At 35.0% G+C, this 14,474-nt stretch overlaps 2 protein-coding genes across 4 annotated transcripts in view; one reads left to right on the top strand and one right to left on the bottom strand.

Moving 5' to 3' along the window:
• Position 1: 1 nt before the first annotated feature.
• On the bottom strand, positions 2-6,001 carry LOC127440590 (doublesex- and mab-3-related transcription factor B1-like). Its single transcript, XM_051697271.1, has 4 exons — positions 5,527-6,001; positions 4,204-4,439; positions 953-1,094; positions 2-769 (listed from the first exon to the last, which is right to left on the bottom strand). Exons 1-4 carry the CDS (start codon positions 5,999-6,001, stop codon positions 696-698), a joined length of 927 nt encoding a protein of 308 aa, XP_051553231.1. The 3' UTR covers positions 2-695.
• Positions 6,002-9,815: 3,814 nt separating this feature from the next.
• Positions 9,816-14,474, top strand: part of LOC127441003 (low-density lipoprotein receptor-related protein 8-like) — a 180,676-nt gene continuing 176,017 nt past the window's right edge. For all 3 annotated transcript variants that reach the window (XM_051698114.1, XM_051698113.1, XM_051698112.1), the window contains exons 1-2: positions 9,816-9,931; positions 10,535-10,666. In XM_051698114.1, the coding sequence (XP_051554074.1) occupies positions 9,865-9,931; positions 10,535-10,666 (199 nt within the window). In that variant the 5' untranslated portion in view covers positions 9,816-9,864. The remainder of the gene's footprint in view (positions 9,932-10,534; positions 10,667-14,474) is intronic.

Genomic DNA, 14,474 nt, shown 5'->3' with positions numbered 1-14,474 from the left:
GTTTGGAGTATTCAGACAGTGTAGTGCATATGCCATCAGAGATCAGATGAGCAAATTAAGCAAGATGTTCATTCTGGAAATTTTAATGTTTGTTATCCAGAGTGCAAACAGGACAAGACTGATGGCAGTCTGAGTTACAAGGGCAAAATGTGTTAATTGAAGATACTGAGTTGCATCAGTTAAGTTCAGAAAGACACAAAATCATCAGAACTGAACAGAATTTATTCATCAAAGCCTTTTCAAGAGTTAGGAAAACAACACATATAATCCTGGACCAGTTCTCTTAAAAAACAAAAACAAGTAAAGGCTGTATGATAAGAAGCATAACTGCTTGTGACATTCAACTTTCTAACTTAATTGGTTGGATTTACAATTATATGTAAAACTAGTGCAACAGGCAATGACTACTGATATCATTATCGATTCAGTAATCAACTAATAGTAGTGTAAAAACAAACTGTTGCTTCTACTGGAACAATAAAAAAACAACATTGATTTTAGGTGTCTTACACATATCATGGATTCATCAACATCACTGTAATGAACATGCATTATAGCTGCCATTAAAAGGACTATAAGAACTAATACTTTGGGTTTTACAAAGTAAACAGTGTACACTGAATGCACGTGTTAACATACAAAAAAGACAAAAGATGTAGCTTTGGTCAAAAAAAGGGCTGAAGGTCTTGTCTGCTTCATGGGGTGCTGTTTGTGGAAGGACTACCAACAGGTACAAAGTCTGCTTCATGGATACCACAAACTTGACCTTCTGTAGAGCAAATGGAATGGACAACTCATTGAAAAACTGGAGAATTAATCATTGTTTCAATCCAAACATTTACTACTTCAACAATGCATTATGTCACAATACTAATATCTGATCATCTAATTGAATGTTAATATGGCATAGTATAGCTGTTATACAGTAATATGTAGCAAATATGCTTTATACCTGATATACATCCAGCCTGAGGTGGAACTTTAGATGTTATTTGTTCTCCATCCATGTGAGACTGTGGGTGGTGCTGAGGTCTTGGCCCGTGTTCATCCCTAACCTCTGGATATGGAGGGTACGGACTATAAAGTGGCACATGCTGCATCAAAAACAAAACAACAAAAAAAGGTACAGGCTTTTCACATGAAGTAGTTTACTCAAACAGCACAATCTTCCGGTTGATTTACACTCTACCCTAAATCCTAAATAGATGCAATGGATCTTATTACAAATTGAAAAGGAAGGGATGAAAAGCAGCAGATCAAAAAATTGGGACATGACACTGCAAAGCCAGTATAAAGTCCCTAACTTTAAGTTGATAGCAATGATATATATATATATATATATATATATATATATATACACGCGCACACACACACATTCATAATCTGAGAACACTCAAAAATTGATTTTTGTTCCTTGTTAAATTTTGTTACATAAAATGAGCTAATATAACACAATTCTTGATTTTTTTTTATCACAACTTAAAGAAATGTTCCGGGTTCAATACAAATTCAGCTCAATCAACAGCATTTGTGGCATAATGTTGATTACCACAAAAATTAATTTTGACTTGCCCCTCCTTTTCTTTAAAAAAAAAGAGAAAAAAAAAAATCAAGGTTACGGTGAGGCACTTACAATGGAAGTGAATGGGGGCCAATTTTTGAATGTTAAAATACTACATTTTTCAAAAGTATAGCCACAAGACATAAACAATATATGTGTTAACATGGTTTTAGTGTGATAAAATCACATACTAACCTTTTCTTTGTAAAGTTATAGCAAATTTTACAACTTCGTTGTCATGACGATGTACAGTTGAAGTCAGAAGTTTACATACACCTTAGCCAAATACATTTAGACTCAGTTTTTCACAGTTCCTGACACTTAATCTTGGAAATCATTCCCTGTCTTAGGTCAGTTAGGATCACTATTTTAAGAATGTGAAATGTCAGAATAATAATAGAGAGAATTATTTATTTCAGCTTTTATTTCTTTCATCACATTCCCAGTGGGTCAGAAGTTTACATACACTTTGTTAGTATTTGGTAGCATTGCCTTTAAATTGTTTAACTTGGGTCAAATGTTTTGGGTAGCCTTCCACAAGCTTCTCACAATAAATTGCTGGAATTTTGGCCCATTACTCCAGACAGAACTGGTGTAACTGAGTCAGGTTTGTAGGCATCCTTACTCACACATGCTTTTTTATTTCTGCCCACAAATTTGCTCTCGGAATGAGGTCAGGGCTTTGTGATGGCCACTCCAATACCTTGACTTTGTTGTCCTTAAGCCATTTTGCCACAGCTTTGGAGGTATGCTTGGGGTCATTCGACCGAGCTTTAACTTCCTGGCTGATGTCTTGAGATGTTGCTTCAATATATCCACATCATTTTCCTTCCTCATGATGCCATCTATTTTGTGAAGTGCACCAGTCCCTCCTGCAGCAAAGCATCCCAACAACATGATGCTGCCACCCCCATGCTTCACGGTTGGGATGGTGTTCTTCGGCTTGCAAGCCTCACCCTTTTTCCTCCAAACAAAAATATGGTCATTATGGCCAAACAGTTCCATTTTTGTTTCATCAGACCAGAGGACATTTCTCTAAAAAGTACGATCTTTGTCCCCATGTGCACTTGCAAACTGTAGTCTGGCTTTTTTACAGCAGTTTTGGAACACTGGCCTCTTCCTTGCTGAGCAGACTTTCAGGTTATGTCGACACAGGACTCGTTTTTACTGTGGATATAGATACTTGCCTACCTGTTCCCTCCAGCATCTTCACAAGGTCCTTTGCTGTTGTTCTGGGATTGATTTGCACTTTTCGCACCAAACTACGTTCATCTCTAGCAGACAGAATGCATCTCCTTCCTGAGCAGTATGATGGCTGCGTGGTCACATGATGTTTATACTTGCATACTATTGTTTGTACAGATGAATGAACGTGGAACCTTCAGGCATTTGGAAATTGCTCCCAAGAATGAATCAGACTTGTGGAGGTTGAAATAATTTTTGTGCTAATCAACATTATGCCACAAATGCTGTCGATTGAGCTTAACCTGTATTGATCCTGGAATATTCCTTTAATTTCATTGTGTACAGTCAATTTAAATTTGTAAAATGGAAGTTCACTTAATCCATTTACGTCAAGATAACAAATGATGTACATGTGATGTCAGGTTCCCAGCATACACCATGGCATGAATAAAAATTGTGAATTGATGTCTTAAAATTTCCTTTTTACTGCGGTATTTGCACTGGTGGTGGTATGTTTGTTGTCCCTTTGGGTTTTGTGTCATGTGAGTGCATTTATTTTCATAAAAATGATTGTTGTGTGGTTTTTGTTTCAAGGACCCCACAAGCCTGCCTGCATCTGCAAGACGTTGTCTCCTATTGCTGAGACTACAAGCTCATAGCTTGTTACACTTACAGCATAAAATGTTTAGCAAAAAACAAACAAAGCGGTATAAATTAAGTTGCCTTAACGTAATTAAAATGATGACTTTGACAAATTTTTATCTAGTAGATGTAACAAAATGAATTTAAGTTTGTACAACAAGACTTGATCAAAACCATTCCATAAAATTAGTTTTTGCTGAAAAATGTTATTTAATTGTGTGGAAAATTTTCCTTAAATTTGCACTAATTTTTGTATCTGTTGTCTTGGATTTACACTGACACTTATTGGTGTGAATGCAGTCATTCAAACACAATAGTTTTCCAATATAATTGGAATTTAGTTTACCAATATAATTGTAGAAATTCACTATTCACAATCAGCCATGATTCATTTAATCCATGATTGAAAAGGTCCAACAACAGGGTGGTTAATGAGATTAACTGAGTACACGGCAAGTCATGTGATTCGAACATGGCTGCCCCCAAAAGGGGACCCTCTCTATGTATAATAAAACTGCTTTAATAAGGTTACTGAATATCATGTGAGTGATGATGATTATATATATATATATATATATGTTTCAAAATTACAATTCATTTCTTCAGGAGTAAAACTTTTTAACCAAGGAAAAAACTACTGAGTGCACCTTTAACTTTTTTAATTTTTTGAGTGAAGAACCTTCAAATTGTTTAAAAGTCTGATTTTCAAAAAGTGTCTTTTGACAGTACAAATAAGATATACAAAAGTGTTCCCTTTAGCTTACTAACAGATCAGTTACATGGGTGCCAGTGCAGATCATGCCAGAGAAACTTACCGATTCACAAGTGTCCAGTGGGTGAGACAGTGCACCTGGTGATGAGGGGAGAAACACAATGGGCTTCCTGAAGGTTCCTGGTGCGGTTGATCTCACAGTCACCAACACAGCGGGGTACATGTATCTGTCCGGGTAATGCGGGTATACAGGAAAAGGTATTGCAAACATCTCTCCTGGATAAATGTGCCTTGGAATCGCCTCTGTAATTCTGTACTCTCCTGGAAAAGGGGGTGGTTCTGTGGATGTTTGGTTTAAATAATATTTGGTGAAACTTTCTAAGAACTTTTAATGCATTACATTACATTATACAACCTTTATAAAATATATTGATGTACTCATTACAAAATGCCTTTAAATATTTAGAAATGATATTGGGTAGTTGGCATAACATTTACAAAATAATAAGAAAAAGAAGAAGAAAATTGTATAGAAAGTCTTGTATAATAATTATACAAGCAGTTTTTATGGATTTTTATTAAATAAGAGACTATCATGAAATAGCTGTACTTATAAAAACACCACAAGACTATCTGCAAAACTTCTAAAAAGCTGAAGGAAGGTCAAAATCTTAAAATAAATTGTGACCAGTTACAGCGTACACTTAAAAAAAAAATTAATAATAATAATCTTGATATTTAATATAAGTTTTATCTGCATGTATGTTATTAGTCAACTACCCCATAACATTTTGAGTTTCATGTGGTAACATCTAGCCTAAAATAACTTTTATAATATTATTTAACAAATGAATCAACCTGAATACGTTAGATTACACCAGCAAAACTATTATTATATATATCACACACACACACACACACACACATATATGTATACAGCACTGTGCAAAAGTTTTAGGCAAAATGTGGGGATGACATAAATAGTTTTCATTTATCACTTAATGTCAGACAAAGTCCAGTAAACATAAAAAAGCTAAATCAAAATAAGATTCCCTCCAAATAAAAACAAAAAGCATATTAGGTTGTATTAGGTGCTACACAGTAAAAATAAATAAATAAATAAATAAATAAATAATAATAATAATAATAATAATAATAATAATAGTCAGATCCTAAAACACATGCTTTAATGTGGAAACATCCATATTAACTGGTTTTATTGAAGTCAAAAATATTATTTAATATGACAGAATCAACCTGACAGGTTATTCAAACCAAAGTAACTTTAAGGATTGATCAAGCAGAAATAAAACCTTAAGGTAACAATTGCAGGTTAACACTTTATACAATTAATCAGCTAACCAAACTCACTAAAAGCTAAAGTTTTGACACACTTAAAAAGTATTTACTAAGAAGAGCTACAAACCTGGAGCGCTCAGTCCCGCCGGTGTCTTCACTTCACAGTGATCAGCACTGGAACTAACATCAGCGATCACCGGTGCTCGGAGTTCCCTGTATGTTTTACCGTCAGTGTCAGCTCGACGAACGGGCGATTTAACCGCACTGACGCCGGTTTCACCGTTTACTCCGTTACTTGAAGTACTATTTCCCGCGGAGTCCGTTGCCTCGCCAGGTTGAGCGGCATGTTCTGGACGATGTGCCTCCGCGCTCGCTAAATAATTCCCATGAACGGTTTTGATGCGTCTTTGAGACGCCAGGATTTTCGTCCTCTCGACGATTAGAGAGCACTTCCAGCACAAACACGACCTGAACTGACATTTGTCCGAATGGCCTTTTAACGCCACGACGAAGCCGTGGTTCCGACATCTGGCGCACTTTGGGCTACGCGCGACTTTTTCTGCGGTTATTCGATCATGTGGTGCCGTTGGAATATTTGCCATGATTGAAGACACTATTACTTTTGAATTCCAGTTTGAAATTCTAATCAATTTGTCGAACGCTTGCGAAAAGAACGTACTTATAGTACAGCTGACTGTGCGCCAAATTCTCGAAATTGTAAATTTATGTAAAAAAAAAAAAAAAACGTTCACGTGACGTGATGCTATTTATCATTAGCGTGAGAATCAAGACTTTCTCAGGCTTTTCAAACAGAGAAATTCCCCTAGTAATACACTGTCTGTGAACATGTGCAGGTGTTCTCTACCTGATCTTAAACATGACTTTCATTGCTGTAATAGTCAGGTTCGTTCAGTATTGCATAGCCTTATTTCTGACTTGAATAAACTTCAAGTCAGAAATTTAGATTTGACCACATGACGCACATTTTTAGGTTAGCTGACATAACATTTTACAGCGTATAGAATGTAGATCCCGCGTTTTATTTCATGATACTCAGTTAAACTGCAATGAAATAAAATATGTTATATGTACGATTGGGGAGCGATTTTGTTTTACCTGATGTAACAGAGATAAGATATTTGACCAAACTGATAGAAACCAGATTTAAATGTTTAAAATGCAGTAATAAAGAAGCCAAAAATGTAACCTTAAAAATCTGGTCTTCAGAAGTTAATCAGATGTTCCACTTTTATTGGAAATTAAAGAGGCACACAAATTAAAATGTAACACTGAAATGTATACTGAAATGGGTTTTAAGGGTTGAAAAGGTAGAAATAACCCCTTAGGGTTATAATTGCATGTTACCTCTTTTTTACAGTGTAATATAAGGTTGATTGTGTTGAAATGTTAAAAAGTTTATGAGTAAATTTTTAGATTAATATCTCAGCTCTGTAGGTCCATACAATGCAAGTGAATGGTGACCAAAACTTTGAAGCTCCAAAGAGCATATAAAGGCAGCATAAAAGTAATCCATAAGACTCCAGTGGTTTAATCCATGTCTTGTAAAGTAATTCAATTGGTTTTGGGTAAGAACAGACCAACATATAGCTCATTTTTCACTGTACATCTTGCCCTTGCAGTCTCTAGGCATGATCATGATTTCAAGTTTGATTACACTTCCTAGTGCTTGACACATGCGCAAAGTGCTAGATAGCACTAGGAAGTGTAATCGAGCTTGAAATCATGATCGCTAAGGAGACTACTGTTGAGATTCATAGTGAAAAAGGAGTTACGTTTTGGTCTGTTCTCATCCAAAATAAGTGGGAGAAGACATGGATTAAACCACTGGAGACTTATGAGGTGCTTTTATGCTGAGTTTATGTGCTTTTTGGAGCTTCAATGTTTTGGTCACCATTGATGTGCATTGTATGGACCTACAGAGTTGAGATATTCTTCTAAAAATCTTCATTTCTTTACTGCAGAGGAAAGAAAGTCATACACATCTGGGATGGCATGAGGGTGAGTAAATCATGAGAGAATTTTCATTTTTGGGTGAACTATCCCTTTAATGAAATGCTAATTAATTGTTAAACATCTGCTTTGAGCAAACATTTTCAAGCTTTAAAACTAAAATAAAAAAAATCCTCCAGTGGCAATTTACTTGCTAAAATTGGATTGCCAGCCACCAGCATGCTGCCAGTTTCCATAATGTGGGTAATGCCAAATTCATGACAAAAGTTTCTTTGACTCTGTATATTTTTCCTATTGAATGCTTTATGGTGATTGGCTGAAAACATGGTTGGGGAGGTGGGGTTCTGCACCAGCTTACTGCTATTAAAATGACTGATTATCCTGTCAGGATGGCTGTAGCCTAGTTTTGACTGACAGAATTGTTCACGCTGGCACAGTGCCACAGATGCAGTGAATATTACTGTTATCCATTTACACGGTCACTTAACCCCATTATCATAATAAGGGTTATAATTAATGCATTTTGACAACTGATCATCTCTACTTTTTCTTTCCATATATTGCTTTATGGTGATTAGTTTCTAAGGGCATGCGCATTAACATACCTACGGAAAAGTGTTGTTCTGTTGTTATTAAATTAGCTATGCAAATTATGTCTGTTTTGGATATCTGTCTGGAAAATTCTACACTGACATGTCATTATGCTTGCTTACTTCACTGAAAAAAAAAAAAGATTTGTTGGCTCAACAACCATAACGAATGAAAATAAATCACTCTTACGCTGAAACTTACATTTATATAACATATTTAGCTTTATTTAATTTGTATTAACACAAAATATCAATTATAAGGTGAACTTAGAGTGATACAGTATATATATATATATATATATATATATATATATATATATATATATATATATATATATATATATACATATACACACACGCACACTGGCGGCAAAAAGTTTGGAATAATGTACAGATTTTGCTGGTTCAGAAGGAAATTGGTACTTAAATTCACCAAAGTGGCATTCAACTGATCACAAAGTATAGTCAGTACATTACTGATGTAAAAAACAGCACCATCACTATTTAAAAAAAGTCATTTTTGATCAAATCTAGACAGGCCCCATTTCCAGCAGCCATCACTCACTCCAACACCTTATCCTTGAGTAATCATGATAAATTGATAATTTGGTACTAGAAAATCACTTGCCATTATATCAAACACAGCTGAAAGCTATTTGGTTTGTTAAATGAAGCTTAACATTGTCTTTGTGTTTGTTTTTGAGTAGCCACAGTATGCAATAGACTGACATGTGTTAAGGTCAATATTAGGACAAAAATGGCAAAAAAAGAAATAGCTTTCTCTAGAAACTTGTCAGTCAATCATTGTTTTGAGGAATGAAGGCTATACAATGCTTGAAATTGCCAAAAAACTGAAGAGTTCTTACAAAGGTGTACACTACAGTCTACAAAGACAAAGGACAACTGGCTCTAACAAGGACAGAAAGAGATGTGGAAGGACAGATCTACAACTAAACAAGAGGATAAGTACATCAGAGTCTCTAGTTTGAGAAATAGACGCCTCACATGTCCTCAGCTGACAGCTTCATTGAATTCTACCCGCTCAACACCAGTTTCATGTACAACAGTAAAGAGAAGACTCAGGGGTGCAGGCCTTATGGGAAGAATTACAGAGAAAAAGACACTTTTGAAACAGAAAAACAAAAAGAAAACGTTAGAGTGGGCAAAGAAACACAGACATTGGACAACAGATAATTGGAAAAGAGTGTTATGGATCTTAACCCCATTGTGCTTTTGTGGGATCAGCTAGACTGTAAGGTGCATGAGAAGTGCCCGACAAGACAGTCACATCTATGGCAAGTGCTACAGGAAGTGTGGGGTGAAATGTCACCTGAGTATCTGGACAAACTGCTGCATGTGGAGGATTTTTTGATGAGAACTCTTTGAAGTAGTGTAAAGTAGTTCTGAACATTTTTTTCAAATTGTAATAGTAATTTTTCATGTTATTAATGTCCTAACTATACATTGTGATCAGTTGAATGCCACTTTGGTGAAGAGAAGTACCAGTTTCTTTCCATAAGAGCAAAATCTGTACATTATTCCAAACTTTTGGCTGCCAGTGTATATGATGTAAAATGATAATGCAAAAGTAATTATCAAATGTAAAAAAAAACAAGAACAAAAACGTATTTAAAAATTAAATTAAATTAAAATTAGTCTAATTACTTTTAAATATATTTTAACGTCTTGTCTTGACCCCATGATACTTCAGTCTCTAGTAATAGGTGCTTGATAGTACACTACCCCTTCAGTGCAGTTATTATTCTTACCGCCAGAGCTCTGCTTACGTTTGATGTCGTCATTGATCAAATTGCCAGTGAATCTATTGGAGATGTTGTGAAGGAGCGCAGACGCCATCCGGACACGCTTTTGTTTGTGGATGAACACTCCAACCCGTTTCGGAAATGTGGACAGAAATTGGGAAATTATTATTTTTTCATTTTATGGTCTGGGAATTATACTCGGCAAAAGGTTTGCTATTTTCTGTTTTCAAGCAAATTATTCGGAGCATTTCTTCAATGGACTGAATGAATGATGCTGTGTTGGTTTTTGTGGTTGAGCGCTTGTACACTAAACACGCTTGATACTCCTGCGGGCTTTATTGCACCGTTGTGTTACCGCATTTCTGACTGGAAAAGCCACATAAAACCACTACATTTAAAAGAGAGTATTCTGCAAAACAGCAAAAGATAATGATTTGGCTACATAGCAGCAGGTTTACAGTTATTGTTTCATGAACATCACCATCCTGACAGAAACCACTGGTCTTTTGTTATATTTTTTAATTTTTTTATTTTTTATTTTATTTTTTGAAAAGCATAATAGAACTGAAAACGCTTACATTTGCTTTACAACTGTAACCATGTAGCTGTTTTCTTTATTTTCCCATTGCTTTGTTGGTTGCGTGTCACTCACGCGCTTGTTGTAATAGAAATGCTGCTTTGGTTCAATCAGTTGTTATTGTGCAGTCCTAGATATAAATTGCGCCCTTTTTGATATGTTAATGCGTTATTTGGCATTGACCGAAAAAAAGAGCACAAATGCACGGCTGTAATTTTCTTCTCTGTCGCACAGGTGCTGAAACAGGCACTGAAACGGAGTGCGAGGATGGACAGTTTCAGTGCAGCAATAAGAGATGCATTCCCACCATATGGAGATGCGATGATGATGATGACTGCTCGGACAACAGCGATGAGGAGAACTGCCGTGAGTAACGTTTACGGCAGTGACAGAGATGTGATAAGAGCTGACACAAAACAACTGGTCAAAAGCAGGGATCTAAAACAAACAATGAGCTCAGATGCATCAGCAATAATTAGCCTATTTAGCTTTAAAATAACAACTTCTTTGAATTAAATTTGTTCTGTTGTTTGCACTAGGCATGTGTACCAAGCCAAATAACCCAAAGTATCAGAATATATGGTAAATGTACTTGATCAATGATTTAAGAAGCCTTTGTTAAAGAATTTTACATTTCTTGGACTTTACATTTAATTGAGTGGGGAGACCGGAGCTATTTGTCACACTTTTTACTACAGTTAATATATATTGTTTAGTATTGAAAGTCAAGCTTTGTAAAGCCACATACTTTAAAGTCTTGGCTACAAAAAAGCACACTGTTATTGCCCAGAAAAAGATAGAATGGTAACACTTTACAATGAGGTTATGTTTGTTAACTTTAGTTAATGCAATAGGTATAATGAACTAACAAAGAACAATAGATTTTTACAGCATTTATTAATATTGGTTAATGTTCATTTGAAAATATACTGTACAATTGTGCATAGAAAGTTCATGTTAGTTAATAATGCATTAACTATTGATAACATACTGTAGAGAAATTTTTTTCGTATATGTTGAAATTAACATTAATTGATCTTAATTGGCACAGAAAAAAAGTATTGTTTATTGTTAGTTTATGTTAACTGCTGTAGTTAACTAATGTTAATGAATACAACCCTATTGTAAAGTGTTACAGAAATGGTAAAACACATTGACTTATTGTGACATGTCCCAAGATCAGGGCATGTTGTCACACTGTATGGAGTAAGTTGTAACAATAGGAACCTGCCATTAAATAGAATATTTAAGCAGTAAAACAAATTTGATTCATGTAATTCATGAAAGAGCAAAAATGTAAACATGTACAAATATTAAACAAATTGTTATTAATACATTTCCTAAAGTACATTTAAACTAGTGCTGTCAATCGATTAAAATGTTTAATTGTGATTAATTGCATAATTTGACTATGTATTTATTTTACTGTCAAAATGCATTTAGTCCCTTCTTATGAATGAAAACCACACAATATGTAACAATAATGTTTATTAATTCATTTTAGTTTAGTTTACAGAATTCACAGAAATTATTCTAATTGAGACCGTTTAATCTAGGCATTAATGAGGTACAGTCCTTGTTTTAACCTCCTATGTGACAACTAGACCCAGACTCCTCTGTAGTTTCTTTTGATATGCAAGAGTTTAACATTCGGATGTTTCATTTAGCAACACTATTGTTCATAATCATTGTTAGCCAATCAAGTGTTTGAAGACCAGAATTGTACACTCTCTTTACTTTCTCTAAGATTATTTTCATCATTCCACTGTACGCAACTGAAAATGTTGAAAACTCAATGCTTTAGCATGTCATTGGACTGTCTTTGGAGCATATGGAAGTAAAACAAAAATTGTGGAATTCATCCAGCCAGACATTCCCAGCATACCATGTATTGTTCTTTCATTAGAGGGTTCATTGCAAAACAAAAACAGTCCATGCACATGTTCTGTGCATTAGCTTACAAATTCATAACTCTCTCACTGGTTTTGCATGTCTTGCCTCATGCGGGTCTTCTTGAGGCCATAAGCTTAAAACGGGTCAAAGAGAGGGTTTGTTTTCTTAAATAATTAATGTGTCATCGTATCATGTGCCTGTTGAAATGACTGTTGTGACTGCTTTTTTCAATTGCTCTCAAGTCATGCATCCGTGCAATGCAACACTTCCCTGAGCAATTCTGTCACCCTACATGAATGCATCCTATCACACTCAACATGTATGAGTCCTGTAAATGATAACAGGACAAAATGTATGTGATTGTCTATTTTTACTCTTTCTGGTTTAGACCAGAATAAAAATAAGAATTTGATTGTTTACAAACAGCTTGCTTGATTGATTGATTGTCTATACAAGTGGATAAATGGCTACTTGATCCAGATACATTATTTTACACCTAGTTCCACCAACTACAGTATTGGCATAGAAACAGCCGACCTCTGCCCTAACGGATTCCCCTGACGCTCCTCTGTCCCATCCCCCTAATGTTCCTTTTTTTTCTGCCCCGTAACACCATCCCCACCCCCATGTCAAACCCAATGTATTCAGCCGCCCACTGTCTATATATCCTCTACTTCTAATGCATGACAAGACCAGGCATACAGTATATGCAAAGAATCATGTGATGTATTCCGAATAACATGATTTGTGACCTTCCCCCTCGGTAGTGCACGTTAACGGTAATTGCAGCTGTTTGCTGATCACGTGTCATGAAGATGAGTCATTTTTGTCAGGCTTTTTGAGTCATGTTGAACTGTCTTTCTGCAGTATAAAATGATTAATGAGCTGACACTGGGAATGTAAAATGAGTTATGAGTGGTATAATGTGTGATAAGTAGTAACCATGGGTATGGTGTTGTTATAGTTACTTCTCCAGTAATAAAAACATACAGTGTACTCTGACAGCTCTCCTCTATTTATTGTTTATAGTCATACAGTTAGATACAGTACATGGATACTTGATTCTGATAACAGTTCTAAGGCTAGTTCCACCAAATATTGGCACAGAAACAGCCAAATCATTTAAAATGGTCTGTAACACTTTATAGTAATGTTCAATTCGTTAATGCATTAGGTAACAGGAACTCACAATGAACAATAAATGATTTATAGCATTTATTAATCTTTGTTAATGTTCTTTTACAAAAATATTATTGTTCATTGTTAGTTCATGTTAACTAATGTAGGTAACTAATGTTAACAAATGGAACCGTATTGTAAAGTGTTACCAAATTATCTTACTGAGCGCAACAGTGACTGCCCACTTTCTCAGTGAAATTGGTTCTGGAAGTATTGTACATAAGGGATCAAAAGAGCCATGAACCAAACCAACCAGCTCCAAGATGAATCAAAATCTGAAAATGAATCTGTTTTGAAGTGGAAAAATATATGAAAATTGAAAAAATAACAAAAAATTAAAAGACTGTGGACTTCAAATCTTCTATGAGTGATTTAAATAATCTTCCTTTGAGGTCTTGCGAATGGCATAATTAATTAAAACATTACATTATAATTTTAAAACCAAAAAAATGACTAAAAATTGCAAAATATCCAGATACATACAAATATATTAGCAGTTTAGAGTGTTGGGAGACTAAATTATGTAATTTGCAATGCTTTATAGGAGTGGACGGTTGATGCCAAGCTTTTATTATCATTTTATTTATTATCATTTCCATGTAAACTGCTACTTTTCTGATTGGTTGATTTGGCTTCAGGTTTATGGGTAGTGTAGTTCTTCTCTGGGAATTCGGCTGTATTTTGTTTTTTTATAAAGTTGAAATCACACTGATTTCTATAGAAACATACAGTATATCAACAACTTCAGAGGTCATGGTAGGTCTGTTTTGAAAGGTTGATGCTCTACGTTTCATTAAAAATCAACTTCACTAAGGAGAAAATTAATGGGATTCTTACTGTTGCTCTCTCTCTCTTTTTTTTTTTTTTACCAAACTTTAAACTCTCTCTGCATTCCCTCATATTTCTCTTCTATATTTTCCCAATTTTCTTGTTTATTTATCATCCAAAGGACAGAAAACCAGCCAGATTGTTTTATAAATCCACAGTTTCAGATCAAGAAAGAGAGCACATTGTTTGTGTATGTGGAGTTGAAAGGGGACTTTTCCTTTAGTCAGGACTTAGTGCTGCAACCAGAGCTTGCTTTAAATTGGATTTTAAAACC

This window comes from Myxocyprinus asiaticus, chromosome 5, assembly GCF_019703515.2.
Source record: "Myxocyprinus asiaticus isolate MX2 ecotype Aquarium Trade chromosome 5, UBuf_Myxa_2, whole genome shotgun sequence".
NCBI lineage: Eukaryota > Metazoa > Chordata > Actinopteri > Cypriniformes > Catostomidae > Myxocyprinus > Myxocyprinus asiaticus.
The sequence above is the reverse complement of the archived record's forward strand: the minus strand, read 5'-3'. Positions and strand labels throughout refer to the sequence as shown.

Excerpts from the sequence above, each read along its gene's own strand:
- LOC127440590 (XM_051697271.1), bottom strand. The coding sequence starts at position 6,001 with ATGGCAAATATTCCAACGGCACCACATGATCGAATAACCGCAGAAAAA. Across the intron at positions 1,095-4,203 it reads CACTGGACACTTGTGAATCG|CATGTGCCACTTTATAGTCC; the intron begins GTAAGTTTCTCT and ends TTTTTGATGCAG. Across the intron at positions 770-952 it reads TCAGGCTGGATGTATATCAG|AAGGTCAAGTTTGTGGTATC; the intron begins GTATAAAGCATA and ends TTTGCTCTACAG.